At 31.1% G+C, this 17,307-nt stretch overlaps 1 protein-coding gene across 11 annotated transcripts in view; it reads right to left on the bottom strand.

Moving 5' to 3' along the window:
- The window catches only part of gish (casein kinase I gish), an 86,909-nt gene that overhangs the window by 10,385 nt on the left and 59,217 nt on the right, over positions 1–17,307 (bottom strand). For 4 of the 11 annotated variants that reach the window (XM_017615414.1, XM_017615418.1, XM_017615423.1 and 1 more), the window contains 5 exons: positions 12,537–12,651; positions 11,334–11,602; positions 11,078–11,248; positions 6,110–6,190; positions 2,099–2,197 (listed from right to left, as the gene is read on the bottom strand). In XM_017615414.1, coding sequence (XP_017470903.1) covers positions 2,099–2,197; positions 6,110–6,190; positions 11,078–11,248; positions 11,334–11,602; positions 12,537–12,651 — 735 coding nt within the window. Of the gene's footprint in view, positions 1–2,098; positions 2,198–6,109; positions 6,191–7,928; positions 8,040–11,077; positions 11,249–11,333; positions 11,603–12,536; positions 12,652–14,522; positions 14,675–17,307 lie in introns of those variants that run through there. The other 7 variants (XM_017615415.1, XM_017615419.1, XM_017615425.1 and 4 more) reach the window with 4 other exon arrangements.

The following is a 17,307-nucleotide window of genomic DNA, read 5'->3' as shown; positions in this document are numbered from 1 at the left end:
TCTGCAAACGAATCGTCCCTGTGGCCTATCGTTCGAGATGTACATATTTAGTAGATAATAAGGCTTTAAATCACAACAAGGAAAGTATTCGACGAGGGAAATAAAGGGATGTATCCCTGCTATGCTTTTAGAAGGAGAAACTTCCCAAACGCATCAATTTAACGATGAACACAAAGAAACTGTAGAACTTACAATTAGTGAAAAATGATCATCACTTATACATACACACTTATACGAGTATGAATATACATTAGGGTGGCCCAAAAATACATTCGGGGGAACACGTTTAAAATGTTAATGGTAAAAATATCCGTATTTTTTGTTAAAAAAAAAGGATATTTAAAACTGCCCCAAAGCCCATTAAGGTTTCCATGTATTTTATATGGGCAAAAACACTTTCGTAGAAATGGTATGGAATTTTTTAAAATCAATAGGGCTGTTCAGGACCTTGTGCATATGCTCTTGCATTTGAATATTCGATGCATTTGTAAATTTGCAACAATAAAATACAAAAACGGTTGCCATGGTAGCAAGCACAAAATTTGCAAATGCAAATGCAAAATTAAGACTATTTGCACAAGATCCTGAACAGCCCTAATATTTTTCGATCAGAAAACTGTTTCTCTTTGGGAGAGTTCCAATTATTAATTTGACAATTTTTTAATATTAACTATTTTTAATTGGTCCCCACCAAAAAACATGTTTTTGCAAAAATTTAAATTTTAATAAAACGTTTGTACTAAAAAATTTTTGCTTAAGGCGACAAACCCATAAAAATGGGCGCGGCAGGTTTCGGGCTGAAATTAACAAAATAACGATTTTATTGTCGCAGTTATTCCGCAACTTTATTTTAGAATCGGAAAATATACTTGAAATTTGCGTGGCAATTTTGTGACCAAAGTTAAAAAAATTAGATTTTATTGTGTATTTTGGCATAGTATCTATTCACAACACGTTTGTTCCGCATTTTGAAGTATATTAAACTTTTAAAATGAAAAAATCGTTAAATTTCAAAAATTACAAAATAGCAGCGACAGATATTCTGCACGCTGCCATTTTTTTTAATTTGGTGCCACACTCTTGAAACTTTACAAATATGCTGTATTTGATGCCAACTTTTATTGCCTCTAAGATGAACATTCTGTTTGAAAACTTCCCAAATATATAAAAAAAAGGATTTTTTGAGTGACAATGAAAAGTAAGTAATTTCGGTACTCTTTCGTCTGAATAAATGTTTTAAGGCTAAAATTGTTCGAATACTTGATTTATTTTTTATTCTACTTGTTTTTGGAACTCCATTGATTTAAACAAATGCAAGAAGAATGCTTCGGGGTTGTTTTATGCCGAGAGAAGGGAGTGACACTAAAAAAACAACTGGTGAGGTTCGCTCATAAATCTTAAAGAGAATCAAGATTTAAGTAGGTTGTCATTAAAAAACAAAAGAGTTCCTATAAATCGTCGCTACCGCGGTAAAGGTAAGTCGATCCTCAAGAAACTTAACTTTCTACAAATGCCTAAAACTTTCTAATAATACAAAAAAATAATTATTATTAGTCACAATAATGCAAACATACACACACAAATACAAAACAAATTTTTGTTTTAGTAAAAAGTTAATACAAAATGCAAGGACGGCGAGCAAATAGCGGATTGGGCGCAAATACACTTTATGGTTTGTATGACTTGCAAGGGAGAATGGGAAGTTTTATTTAATATGTATTACAAACAGACATCATCATCATCATCATCATCATCATGAACAACAACTCAATTAGCTCGAGTGGGTGTGATTGTGTGTATGTGTGATTTTCGATATTAGTGACGGTATCATTAGTTAGTGAACTTTTTGTTACTAGGCAATTGCACAAAAAAACAACAAAACCAAAAACAAAATATCAACTATTTATTTTTTTGTCTTTTNGTATGTGTGATTTTCGATATTAGTGACGGTATCATTAGTTAGTGAACTTTTTGTTACTAGGCAATTGCACAAAAAAACAACAAAACCAAAAACAAAATTTAAGCTTTTGCTTAAAAAATCCTACATAATTTTTTTCGTTGTTTTTTGTAGATTAGTAGTAGAGCAAATGAAACTTACCTGCACAGAACCATGCCGATCGGCTGGTGTTAGATTGCCCAGGGTGGCGCCTGGTTTTGGCACATCCGGCCACGCAGCAACACCTCCTTTGGCATTTGTCTGCATTTTGGGAGCGAAATTGAGCCGAAGAGCACATATGCACGCCAACAAAAATAAAGGCCCAGCGCAACAACAATAACAACAATCACCACCATCATCAACAAGGTGGCAGCAGCAGCCAAAGCGAATGCGATGGGTAGGTAGCAAATCCCCAGGCGACGGTCATAGGTTAAATAGGTCCGGACAATAAATGAAATTAGCCGCAGGTCACACGTAGCACAAGGTTTGAGGTAGGCGCAGAAGTGTTGATTTGATTGGTTGGCATTCATAGAATTGTATATATATATGTAATTTTTTTTTTTTGATGTTGGTTGGTGGCAATTGGCGGCAGGTGGTGGTTGGCAGGCGCCGGCAGTGGTGAAAATTTGGAGATGATGATGATGATTAGTTATTGTAGTAGACATTGACGCGATTCATATTTTTGTTGTTTTTTGTTTTTTTTTTTCGGAAGTGATTAGTTGTTGTTGTTGGTCGGTCGGCAGCACAAAAGGTGTTTCAAAATACGCATTTTTCGATTTTTTTTTGGTATTTTTGGCAAAATCGATTGAAAAAATAAATTTTAATTTTAGTGTCAGGTTTTTCACAAATTTCAAAAAACAATTTGCATTTGCTTTTTTTTTACAAAAGTTATGCAAAATTCAAAGTAAAAATCAGATACATACAAAAAAAAAATCACTTGTGAAACTAGCGAATAAAAAATTTTGCCTACGTACGTACTTTCCGCTTAAAGGAAATAATGCTATTCTCTAACGGTGATTATTTACAAGAAAAGAAAGGAAGTGAAATATGTATGTATATATGTATGATTGCTTGGGGGGAGTAAGTGAGTGAATGATTGCCTACATATATGTATGAATGAAAGTATGTATGTATGTATAGATAAACCCCTACAACCAAATGTGCAATGTGTGACAGAAGCAAGAAAAGGAAATGCAAATAGAATATAAAACGGTAGATGGAAAGGAAATTGAAGTAGAGAGGAAATGTTAGCCGCAAACGAAGAATATTGCGCGAAAGTGAAATGGCTAAAGGAAATAGTGGCAGCAGCTATGTCAGGAAACCTCACACCAGCAGTGCAGGAGTGAGAGGTGTTAACTGGCAGCTAAGGACAGACAGACTGTTGATTGCAGGTGCCATAAATGCGTAAGCACACTCACACACACACACGCTTGGGCGCTCAAGGATAAATTTCTCAGCAGAGGCGGAGGCATTAGGCGGCCGGAGGACGAGGACGAGGAGGGCATGGTCGGTTGTGTGGATGGATTGCCGATTGATGGATGATTTGGATGAACGGAAGGTGGCAGATGAGTTGACGATTGAAATAGCTACGACAACGATGATTAAGGTGCCGTATGCGATTGTGTGTGTGTGTGTGTGTGTGTGTGTGTGTGCATGTAGAATACAACTAACTAAAGTTCGTTTAGCCATTGGCAATGCGAGTAATTGTGCAGCAAAATACTATTTCCGCAGTCCCATCCATGGCTGGGAAGGGTAAAGAGGATGGAGAGAAAAGTATGCTGTTGTTGGACTTATGCGAATTGCAATAACTATGAATTGGTGATAACTCATTTGATGGATGTGTTGCAGTCGTACGCTCCTACCATACATACTTATTTGTAAGCGTCGAAGGTGCAAATGTGTATGTATGTATTTATGATGGCCTTAAAGCCAATAAAATTTGCTCGTCACATTTTGTGTACCCCAAGGTGATTTTTGCAATCTTGCATAACAGCTATTTTAGCTTGCTGCACTCGAGGCAATCAAACGTTGCGGTTAATGGATTGTGGAAATCGATACTGGAGGCGAGCGGTAGTTGAGCAGTATTGAAGGCGTTGCATAAAGTTCAGGTTTTCGGTACACAGCTTAAAATTTAATATGGGTAAATGCTTAAAATTTATGAAAATTGTATTTGAAAATTTTCGAACTTTGAATTACTTAAAAATTTTAAGTGCCCTTTTCATTGCCTATCGAGAATTGAATTAAATTGTTGAAATTTCTAAAGTAAAACATTTACAATAATTTCATATTTCAGATCAGATAAATGTGAAAAAGACAAAAATTAAAAAAAAGAAGAAAATTTATTTTTATCAAAAGACCTGTATTTAATACAAGCATAAAAAAATGAATTTTTAATTTCGAGCAAGAATGTTAAAAAGTTCGTGCATGGCCCTGAAAACCGTTCACTTTACCAAAAATAAAAGAAAATGTCATAAAATTTAAACTGTAATAAAATTTTAAACTTTCGAAAATTTTCCAAAAATACATACAATGTTCTGAAAATTCGAAAATCTTAAAAATCCGCAAACCATCGATAGTTGAAAAAATTTATTATCCATACGAATATAAAATATCTTTCATATTACATATTCAATCATAAAAACTATTTTTCGAAATTTTAGAAACCTTTGGAGGTATAAAAAATTTCAAAACATCGAAAAATTTGGAAAATTCTAATTCCCAGAAACCTGAAGAAATTCGCAAATCATGTTTTATTATCCGCAAAACGATTATTCACAAGGACATCCATTTATTAAGAGTTTTGAGTTTCGCATTTACAATGCCGTCGAACTTTATGCATCAGCCTTTTTGCTTGTATTACGATATAGTGATTTTAAGATTCAAAATGATAATAAATACTTGATTTTCGGATTTCTCAATAGAGGCGAAATACGCATACATTTAGGGCGGCATAGTAAGTAAAAATATGCAATTTTTTCGAAGTATGTAGAACTTCTTTCGGCACGCATTGTCGAGGGCTTTATTTTCAAACGTTTTCCAGAGCCCTAAATTTAACTTCTTTATGCTAGATTTTGTCAAGTTAAATGCTACCTTTACTACAGTTTTAATTGTATATATTGTAAGTTTTTATTTAAAGCCAACCAAGCACCGGTTTTATACCAACAACCTGGGTGGAGAGAATGCATTTTTCTTTTGTTCTCATTGATTTGTTAGTATAATCATTATTATGAAAGAATGTATGTACTAATAAAAATAAAAAAATAGGCAAGACACTAGCAATTATGGTTAAATATACAGTATACAAAATTATATTTTTACTAAAAGCTTTAATTTTTTTTTAAGAAAAAAAAGTAGTCGCGCTAAATGCACTTAAATACTAGCCAAAATACTTGGATTTAATCATTAATAAATAAGCAGCACGCACAAGCATTATATTATAGTCGTACATTTCAGCGCAAAAATTCTAACGAAGTACTATGGGCAGGACGAGCGATTTTTCAACCATTTTTTTTGTTTGTTTCTGGGGTACATAGGCAAATGTTTACAGCTAGCGATATTTTCAATTTGTTATACTTTTTTCTTCTACTAGCCAAGCTACCACAGACACAGCTTTCTAACCTCAAGTATTAAATATTCCTCATCACCAACATCATCATCATCCTCCTCGTAATCAAAATATGAAATATCCTAAAACACCTCAAAGTAAAAGTTCGTTAAGGGGGGAGCGACGAAAAAGAATACATAGTATAGTTTAAGTAGTTTGGTTTTCGAAAGAGAGTAAGAGTGGAAAATAAGAGAGCAAGAGAGAGAGAGCAATTCGATCATCGCCAGTGTACAGTGCGAAAAATATAAGAAAATTTCTTGAACTTATTACTAATTATTATTAAGTATAAATTAAAAGTATATTTTTTGTACCAAAAAAAAAAATAAATATTAAAAATCATTCTAAACTAAATGTAAATATATATATGTAAATGCAAATCTATGTACGATTATGGTCTAAGTGACTTTAATGGGTTTAGTATACGGCATGAAAATGATGATACGATAATGTGGAACTACTTTTTTTTTCGTTTTTTTGGATAATAATATTTTTCACCGACTTTACTGCAGCAAATTATGTGTTAATCAAGTGAAAGATATTTGATTAAATTTGTAAACAATTGCGCTTACCTTAGCCGTTACATTATGACGATCTTTATTTGGTGAAATGATGACTTCATGGCCAGTTTGCAGAGATCCGACGGGCGTTGACTAAATACATATCGATTAATTTGTGACATAGTAGTACATATACACATAGTGGTGAGGACAGACAGATTGTTTTTTTGTTTTTTTTTGCAATTTTGCAGGCAGTAAATAGATTTTGTTTTGCGTTGCGTTTGTTAGATTTTGTAACCAATTTTCATTTGGTACAGGTGCAAGAGATATTCAAAGGTTGCAGTTGCATTTTAGTTGATTGTTGTTGTTGGTTGGTTGGTTGCGGTAGGTTTTGTTGTGGTAAACATAGAGACACAAACACGCAAAACACCAGTTGATTTTTTGTTCATTGATTGTGGATTTCGAATTTTGATTTATTGATGGGTTAGTAGTAGTTGGTGGTTGTTGTTGTTTTGATTGAGGTGGTGGTGTTGGTAGTGATGGTAATTCGATGATTTTGCAGCATAACACATTTTTTTTTTGTTGTATGAGTTTTATGGAATAAAAAATGCAAGAATCAAATATTAGTTTTTTAAAATTTTGAGTTTCCAAAATAAGAAATGTTATAGCATACATATTTTTATCTGTATAATATACAGAGGCATACATACAAACATACTAGTAGATACTACATAACTACATAGGCAGATACTTAGCGCATACGGGATTTTATTATTTAATTTTATTTTTTCTTTGAACTTTTTACAAAAGCAAAAATTCGGTCAGCTTATTTCAATACGGAATCAAGGAATTGAAGCCAGTTCGATACATTATTCAGATCAGTTTCTGGTGTGGCGAATAACGGTGTTCAGTATGGGTTTTAAAGCCAACGAATAATAAATAATGTTTAATTTTTCTCGATAAAAACTTGGTTTTGTAAAAAGTACAAAGAATCGAATGACTTTGCTTAGCTAGCCAGCAAAACTTAGCGATAGATAACATTACTTATGCTAAAAAAGCGATGTAAATTTTGTTGATATATTTATTATTATTAAATAAACTTTTTTCTCAACAAAATTCACGCTTTTAAGTTTTTTTTTTATTCTAAAAAGGATTCACTATCAATTATTCAAACATTTACCGTGTTTAAACTTGTTTAAAAATACACCACATATTTAGAAATTTACCACATTCAAAAAATTCAGTAAATTTCATCGAACTCTTAATGGCGCGGTTTCAAAACAATCCTTAAAAAAAATTCAGTTCTTAAAAAATTCACCACATTTTAAATATTTTTCCAAGCTACTCTGCAGCAAAACCCAGCTTTTCAAATGCAATTTTACCATAGCTTATCACCTAAGCTGGTATACATCAAAATTCTTTTACTGAAAGCATTCAACTTTGATGGGTTGATCTATTTTTGTTAGCCTTCTAAGAAAAAAATTAATTTGAGCAAAATTTTTATGATCATAAGAATACTTTCTAAATATTTACCTGTTTAGATAAAATAATATACCGTGGATACATAAACATGCCAATAACTACTAAAAACATTCGTACATACACAGGTACATAAATAATGCAATACATCAAGTTCTGCATTAACGATTGATTTTTCTTTTATTTCAAGTAGTAGTTTTAGCATATTCCTGCGGTGTTTTGGAACTACATAGTTTTTTATTTTACTTTCAGTATCTGCGTTATTATTTTGTGTTTTTTGTTTTGCAATTTGTGCTTATGCTGGTTGACTGTTTTGTGTGTGTGTGTGCTTTTTGTATTTTTCTTTTTTAGCCATTTCAAATGCATTTAGCGATAAACAAAATATTACAAACAGTTTGTATTAGCCAAATAAACATGACAAAGAAAATCAAAACATTAAAAATACCTTGTCTGATTTATTTTTTGCTAAATGTGAAGGTGGCGCATTTTTTATGACTTTCATTTGTTCGAGTTGTTCCTTGGTCTTTTGTGGTTTATTTTTTTATATCCGATTTGGTAATAAAGTAAAAAAAATATATAAAACATTGTTTTATGCATGCAAACACAAAAGTAGGTAATTTTTTTGCGATTGCATTAAAAAAATAAATGGTAATAAATAAAAAATAATTTTTAATTTTTTATTTATTTTTCCGAACATGATGAATCGAAAACAAACGNTGCATGCAAACACAAAAGTAGGTAATTTTTTTGCGATTGCATTAAAAAAAATAAATGGTAATAAATAAAAAATAATTTTTAATTTTTTATTTATTTTTCCGAACATGATGAATCGAAAACAAACCTGCTAGAAAAGCGAATGACGGATTCAAAAAATTAAGTTCTTATATAAACTTTTCTTCCTCAAAATGTTGCTTGCCTTCAACTTAGCTGATGATTTTATCGTAGGCAAATCTCAGGCAAGATGTTGCGGAAATAACAATCCATGATTGCAATTCACGTCGTTTCGCTAACCTATGTACGTGGGTTCGATCGCCGCCTGCTAAGAGTTAAGACATTCACAGAGTATATACCCCAAAAATTACTCCGTTCCTTACACATTTCCTGAAAATGTTATCATAGCTCAGAACCCACTTAACAACTAGTACTGAGTTTATCGCATCCTCTAAATAAAGAGATTCATTGCCCATAAAATTCGCTACTTTTTTCATGGCTAAGGCTCCCGCCTGAAAAGTACTAAAATAATATGACAGCTTATAAGTTTCGCGCCATTTACCGCAGCACCTACACCATTGTCCATTTTCCATCCGGCTGTGTAAAGACGCATCGAGTCGGCCATCCTTTTATACCTTCGCGCCAGCCTCCGACGACTTCATTAGTCGTCCTGACAGGTTCGAGATCGTTCCCACGACAGTCGGATCTACGTAACCGGAACGATCCAGATTTATATCTGGCCAAAGACTGTCACTCCAGCAACACACTCCAAAAACTCTTTGGGGAATTTTTATGCTGTTACAACAACAACAACATGTTCTAGATCGAATTGGCGTCATTGTGCACAGAAAATAAATGACTAGCGTGCTTTATAGGACACGGTGAGACCCGGTAGGCGTTACAACGCCAATCAAGAAAAAGACGAAACCGCTGCCAGATAACCGGAAACCAGAGCATATGCAACGGATCTCACACAGTGTTATATATATTTCAGTTTGAAAATAAATCCATTTCATATTTCTTAATTTAAAAGAAGAAATTTATATCCAGTGCATAACTGTCCGCAAATAAACACTTTGAATTAGACTTTTTAATACATAGTAAACCAGTGCCAGTTATAAATGTAAATTTTCGGTTATTTTCTTTCCAGCTGCGACTATGGTATTGCATCGTTTAATTTATATTTAATATTCTTGTTTTGTTTTGCAGTTAATTAGTTTCTTTTTAATAATATAATGTTAATAGTTCTATACAAATAGATATTTAAATTGTAGTACGATAGTTATTTTTTGTAATGATTTGTTATATTATGTGCTTTGGAATGAGAGAGTTCGTGTTTTTTCTTTTACTTTTTATGTTTTCAATTTTCGATGGGTAGTTTGAAAATAGAAAGAGGAGGCGTTATTACAGGTATTTGTTGATGTTACATAACATTAATGCAGGCTTGAAAATTTAATTTTGGCTTCTCTGTGCTTCACTTTCGCCATTTTCATTCGATTTGTATTTTATATCCTTGATTTGAGTAAGCCCGCAGCAAATACAATGTAACTCTGTCAGCACATATACACATACAAACAAAACATACATAGTAAATACATGTATACAATATTGTCATCAACGGCAGGAAAGCTGTACTTGGTGATGTTAGTAACAGAAATTTATTTTAACTTGATGCAGTTTCAGAATTTGTTTCGAGTTTGCTGAATTCAGTTCGTTGCTGGATATGCAATTGGAACTGGAAACGGCATAGGTTACTTATTTCTTTGCTTGATGTTACAACGTTTCCGGCAGTGGCGTTTGATGACAGCACAAGGTTTTGAATGCTAGTTTATAGGGTTTTTAGGTTGCTTTTTGAATTACTGGTCTCAAAAAATTGATTTCTTTTAAAATTTATCAACTAACTTTTTTGTGCTTGAGCCCTTTTTTCAGATGAAATTCGCAAAATGAACCAATGAGGAATTTGATTGTTTGATTTGATGATTAATTTGATTAAATAATGAAGAAGAAAATAGGAAAATGTGTTAAATTTAGTGCAATTAGTAAAAGAAAATGCTATTAATAGTAAAAGTTAAAGCAAAAATATATTCAAAATAAGTTAGATTTCAGTTGTCAAAAAAATAACAAAAATAAAAATAAAAAAAATTAACGCAAAAAAAAATATTTTATGTAAAAAAAAATATTAAAAAAAATTATTAAAAAAAAAAATTAATTTAAAAATTAAAATTTCAGAGCTACGTTTTTACATATCAACTGCTAAATAAGTGCAAGCACTTTTTAGACATGCTTAATCAAAGCATAAGAATAGATAGAACAAAAATAACTATGATTTGTATACGCATTTGAATGTAGTATTATGTGGCATTTTGTTTCCCCCGTTTCTGTCTACTAAATTATTTTATATGAGTGTATAAATATACATTTAAATCATTTAAATACCTAAGTTCAATTATCATATATGACCATGCATATGTACATTAGGGTGCCTCATCAAAGTCGCAGTTTTTCGAAGCGAATTATAAAATTTATTATATTTAAAGATCACCGACAGTAATACTACGTAATACGACAGTAATATACGGATTTGAAAAGACCTCCAAAAAACTTTTCTTTTTTTAAGGAATCAAAATAATGAAATTTTTAGAGGTATTTTCAATTCGTACAGCTAACGTAAATTTAAATATTTAGCGGAAATTTTTAAATTACGATGGAAAAACAGTTTCGATTTTTTTTATTCGTATGGAGAGTTATGCATCCTAATGTACTTGCATTCATAAAAATGTATATATGCCCAAATGAATAGGAAAATTATGTGTATGATTACAAGAAAATTATATTCAAAATTGTATGTACCATTGTCTTCCCTGTCCAGTCGAATTCTCCATCATCCACATAGCCCTTACGATCGAATAAGTCTTGAAACAGTCTTCGCAGAAACTCATAATCGGGCGTTTCAAAAAAATCTAATCGCCGCACATAACGCAAATAAGTTGCGAATTCTTCGGGGTGTCCATCGCAAAGCACCTGCAACAGGTATAGTTTTTAATTAATATTTTTTTTTTGTTTCAAGCAGAGATACATATACATAAATGCAATTTGATTACTTTACCTCAATGGGTGTTGCACGTTTTGTATCACCAATTTTTTGATATCTTTCTTTAAGTGTATCAGCCTTAAGGCCTTGCCACGGCAGTGAACCTCTTAAGAAATACATGAACATATGTCCTAATGCTTCTAAATCATCGCGTCTTGATTGCTCTCTGCCCATGTGTGTATTTATTGACATATAGCGTGCGGTGCCGGTGAGAGATTTATGCTCCCGATATGGTATATGCCTATTTGTATCTAAATCAATGTATTCTTTGGCCAAACCGAAATCTGTTGGAATAGAGAGAGAAAAAAAACGAGTTAGAAAAAGTAATAAATATCTATTTAATGTAATAATGCTCTCGTTAGGTTAGGCTAGAATATCGTCGAAAAATGTAACGCCTTCTGACGTGGGTGCCAACCAGCAAGAACCTCAACGTCAATTGAGATCAATTTGTAGCCCTCCCTGGCTAACTCATCAGCAGCCTTATTTCGGTGAATGTTGGGATGATTAGGAACTCAAAGTAATTTTACTGAGAAGAGCTCTGCACTTCTTAATCAGCTTCGACTTTGATGTAAGGGGCCGCAGAGCCATAAAGCAACGATCTTCAGCGATAGCGACTACTTCTACCTGAAAAAACTTTCGTTCAACGTTCCAGTCAGCTTTTAAGTGAGAAGGAGCCCGAATGGCCAGTGGAGTTTTATTCAAGGTAGTGTTTAATCGATGTCCTGCTCCTATACCCAATCCTTTTATCTTTCCATAAACCAATTTCTCTGATTCTTACAGCAGACACTGAACTAAATTATGTGAAATTCTATAAGTTTGCAGTAATATCACTGAGGACATACATATGTAGGGTAAAATCTCATTTCCTTGAAGTTTTAAAAAAAAAATTTTAAATTATGGTTCTTTATTTTTTTTTTGTTTTGAGTATGCAATTTTGTAGCACATTAAAATTTAGTATGGTAAAGTGCAAGTTTCAAGTTGCTAAAAATCTCTTTGGTTTTTGGCAATTTTGTTCTGTGTGTTGAACATTTTTTGTATGAAAAAATTTGGTAAAAATATTTTCTTTTTGAATATTTTTTTAATTCATAAAATTTCTTATTTGTCGATCCTAAAAAATCGACCTTAAACTTTCTTCGACGCTTCTTTAGATTAAACACATTTTTTTTTGTTTTTCTCTCTTTTTAATTTTGTATAGTAAATAGGTAAATAGGTACTCACCAATTATGTGTATAATTTTTTCTCGCCTCGTCGATGTTCTGCCTATGAGGAAGTTCTCTGGTTTCACATCCCTATAGATTAAGTGCCGACTATGAACATATTCGATCCGGTGGAGCTGATTGGAGGTGCGTTGAAGTTGAGACAAAGTTGTATTTAATGAAAACAAAAAAGCGTATTAGTGACTTAAGAAAATAAATTTCAAATTAAGTATGTATTTACTAATATAAGACATGCTTGATTTGTTTAACAAAATAATTTAAATAAATTAAATGTACGCTATGTATGCTATAATTTGTTTCGTATCGCATGAAATTAAGAAAGATGCAAAAAGTGAGTGAAAAAGAAATGACTTTAAATTTGAGAGAGAAAAAAGAGTAATCAAGTAAGCTAAATGAAAGTGAAATTAAATAAAATGCTAACAATTTTTTTTCGGAGTGTCTCAACTAGCGCATATGAAATGCTCATAAAAATATCGAGTGAATTAGAAAAATTTAATAATAAAAAAAAAATTATAAATGGATATAAAGTGAAAATGCGTTAAAAAAATTAAAAATCATAACTCGAATTTCCACTAAAAAAAAAAAATACGCACATCTACAAAAGTAATGGCTTCGTAGAAATGAATGAAAGAAAAGAAAAAAACAGCATCAACAGAAAAATGAAACACGCAACTTAACAGCCAAGTTTTTTTATTTTGTTTGTACTTCTAATTCGAATACGTTTCAAACATACATAATTTGTTTAAATACTAAGTTAGCATGCAAACAAAAAAAAAAATCTACTAACTCCGCTATACTCTAAAAAAAAAAACAAAAAAAACTGAACCAACTACATTCAGTTCAATCAAAGTATCTTTTAAGCTTATTTTCAATTTTGATTTTCGATCATCTACTCTACATTTTAAGGTTCGTCTACTATAAAGCCTGCTTGAATTTTAGTTGTGTAAATTTAAAAATATTAGCGCTTGCTCTAATTTAATAAATTTATTCGCTCGATCACTCCGTTGATTTCACTTAGCGTGGACAACAACCCATTAGCAAAGCAACAAACCAATTGCAAGATCGCATGCATATCCACTCGCGCACCTTTCGCACACTCACACACACCACTTTGCACTCGCCCAGACACGCCAGCAAGCCCACAGCCGTTTATTAGCGAGGACATCTCCAACTTTAAGGGGGTACTGCGCCTAAAAGTGTGCTTCTTATAGGCGCTAAACTTTATTTTCGAACTATTTTGTATGACTTTTCATTTTGTTTCTTTGTTAGTAGCAATTGCGCAAACTTAGGGTGTAATAATAAGCCAAAAATCATATGGTAATTGAATGTATCATTAAAAAAAAATAAAATAATGCGCTAAGGTTAAAAGGTGAATTAAAATTTAGGTGAATTAGGTGTCCTTAGATACATATTAAGTGGTGCTGGTGAGNCTTAGGGTGTAATAATAAGCCAAAAATCATATGGTAATTGAATGTATCATAAAAAAAAATATATAATGCGCTAAGATTAAAAGGTGAAGAAAATTTTAGGTGAATTAGGTGTCCTTAGATACATATTAAGTGGTGCTGGTGAGGGTAGTAGTGGATAATATTAGGCTTTTGGACTTGAAACAAAAAAAAAAAAACATTGATTAATAAAATTTTATTAGCGTGGAAAAACCATTAGCAACCGCTTGGTTAATTACGAATTATTTTTCAAATACATAAAAGCGCAGTGGTAATGCTTAGTCGATTATTTGTATTTCTTTCTTTTGCCTTAGTTTAGTTTGTATTAGCATTCTAAATGGGGTGTTTGTTATGCTTTTTTTGTTTTGTTTTTGTTTTCNGTATTTCTTTCTTTTGCCTTAGTTTAGTTTGTATTAGCATTCTAAATGGGATGTTTGTTATGCTTTTTTTGTTTTGTTTTTGTTTTTGTTTATTTTTCATTTGTATTTTAAATTTTTTTGTTTTCGTTTTTTTTTTTTTAGTAAATTGTTGTGTGTACTTACTAATTGTATAGCTATCAGTAGTACTGTCTTCAAAGTGAATCGTCTGCCGCATATATCAAATAAATCTTCAAGTGATGGACCGAGCAATTCCATAACAAGTGCATTGTACTTGCCGCATGGACCGAAGTAATATACTTCGGGTACACCCTCTGCTATAATTATAACAACAATTGAAGAATAGCAAACTTTAACTTTCTTATTGAATAAAAAAAGATTACAACAAATTAAAAAGGTATTACTGTTTTAGGATTTTGCAACAAAAAAAAAATATAGATTTACATAGGTGGATATCGTTGATGGGAAGATGTCACAAAAATCGCAAAAAAGGACGTAGGAGTGAAAGTTATTGCCGCAAAAAAAATATATATAAAAAACAGAGTGACTAATATTTTTGCTCTCATAATGCATTGACAAATTTTTGAAGATTTATTTAACAGCTTTTTGTCTGATTCGGCTGTGCTGGCTGTTAAGTATTTGTTGTTGGATTAGTTAAATTAATAACATTTGCAGTTTTATGGTAATACTGCGTTGGGAAGACTTCGGTCGAGGCGATAAAACTATTCACAGAAGTAGAATGACAAATATATTTACAGCAAAAGTTTGTAGGGATAGGTTATGGGTGGAGCATTAGAAATGTTAGTACAATAGCATTTTGTATACCTGACAAATAAAACGAATATTAATACACGAAGCAGCAAGCAAATAATTCGGTTCAGGTTTTCAGGAAATATTTTTTAAGAAAGTGATTTTTTTTTTTAATTTTTTAATATTTAATATTTTTTCTTTTTCTACTTTTTGATTTTAGAGTATCATTTTCTTTTAATTTTTATATTCTACTCTGCCTTTTTTGCAAATTCTTGTTATCAAATGAATTTTCATTATTTTTAAATATTTTTTATTTTCTTTGTTTCAATTTCTTTATTTTTTGCATTTTTTTTGTTTTGTTATTTATTTTGCGCGCTTCCACTCCACAATGCCTGGGTTCAAACCCTGGTCAAAGCAACATCGCAAAAATATAGAAAAAAGGTTTTTTCTTAACAGCGGTCGTCCCTCGGCAGGCAATGGCAAACCTCCGAGTGTATTTCTGCCATGAAAAACAGCTTCTCATAAAAATACAATCGCCGTTCGGAGTCGGCGTAAAACTGTAGGTCCCTCCGCTTTGTGTGACAACATCAAGGCGCACGCCACAAATCGGAGGAGAAGCTCGGCCAAACACTAACATATGTGTAAGCGCCAATCTATTATTATTATTATTATTTATTTTATTCTATTATTATTTTATTAGTTTTGTAATTTTTTAAATTATTATTTTTTATCATCTTTAGCATGTCCTTTTAAATATTTGCGTATTTTGTAGTATATTATTTTTTATCATCTTTATCATTTAGTTTTTAGTTTTTTATTAAGTTTTTTAGTATCTATATAAGTTTTAATTCATTTTTTTATCTTTTTATTATTTTATCATTTTTGTTATTTTAAATTTTTTTGCTACCTTTTATTATTTTATTTTAACATTATCATTTTATCGCTATTTTATTATTTTTTTCATAGAGTATTTTTTTATTTTCTCAAGTAGCTTTTAAATGTATCTGCCTTTCAAACGCTTTTTTTTAACAAAATTTGTGTTCAAAGATACACTTCAAAATCTACATGAGAAATCGCTCCTTAATTTTCATTAATTAATTCTTTTAAAATAAAAAGGAATAAACTTGAATATTACTATGTATTTACTTTAAAATTTTCGATGAATTTTTTTAGTAATTTTTTTTTTATTTTTGTTATTATTTGTTTATTTACGTTATTGTTGTATATTTCCAATTTTTATAGCCTTTTCTTTAATTTGTATTGTTTTTTTGTTACATATTGTGTAAACATAAAACATATATTTTCTATTATTCATTTTGTATGATTGAATTTTTTGTACTTATTATATATTTTTTAATTAATTTTTTTTACATATTTTATTTTATTATCTATTTTGTTTGAAAGCGGTTGTCTTGCCTCTTGATTTGTTTATACTTTTTAAAATTCTTTTCTAAATTTTCTAAATTAAATTTCAAATTTGTTTATTTATTCGTTTTTTATCCTTTTATTTTTCTTAATTTTTTTTAATTCATTTATTTATTTAATCTTATGCGTTTCTATTTGCTGATTTGTTGAAATTGAATTCTTTACTAATATGCCTTATAATTTATTTTCACCGCCTACATTTAAAACTAAAAAAAAATCTAATAAAATTTTTCTGAATGCACTACGAAGTAGTAAGTAGCAAGCACTTCTCTGCACGCACACAAAAAATAGATGTTCTCGAAGCATTTTTCGAAAAAGTCTGCTTCCGTAAATTCACGCATTTACTTATAATTAGAGATATGTTTTAAAAATAAATATGTATCTACAATAATGGTAACGTAAATCGGTATAACTCCAACTCACAGCAAATTATACAGTAACTACTAAAAGTATGTACTACTAAGTAATAATAAATAGAATAGTTTGCTGCTTTAAAGCGTCGCCTAAAATACTTATGTAACTTTTTGATCTTTATAACATACATAGGTATAAAAAACAACTGAGCAGTTCTTTAGCGAGTAATTCAAATAAGTGGGGGATTTTAAGCAAGAAATAATGTAAATATGTACATTCATATTTTATATATGTTCATAATCATATAAAATTTTAAAAAAGCTTTGCGCCGGAACTTTCCTCCAACTTGTAGAGTCTATTTTGAGAAAAATTTTCTTTCATTCTTAGAAGCTCATATCCAAAACGTTGGAAAACTAAGATT

Source organism: Rhagoletis zephyria, unplaced genomic scaffold (genome assembly GCF_001687245.7).
Source record: "Rhagoletis zephyria isolate East Lansing unplaced genomic scaffold, Rhagoletis_zephyria_1.1 Rzeph_scaffold_01014, whole genome shotgun sequence".
NCBI lineage: Eukaryota > Metazoa > Arthropoda > Insecta > Diptera > Tephritidae > Rhagoletis > Rhagoletis zephyria.
This window is presented reverse-complemented; position numbering and strand designations above follow the sequence as displayed.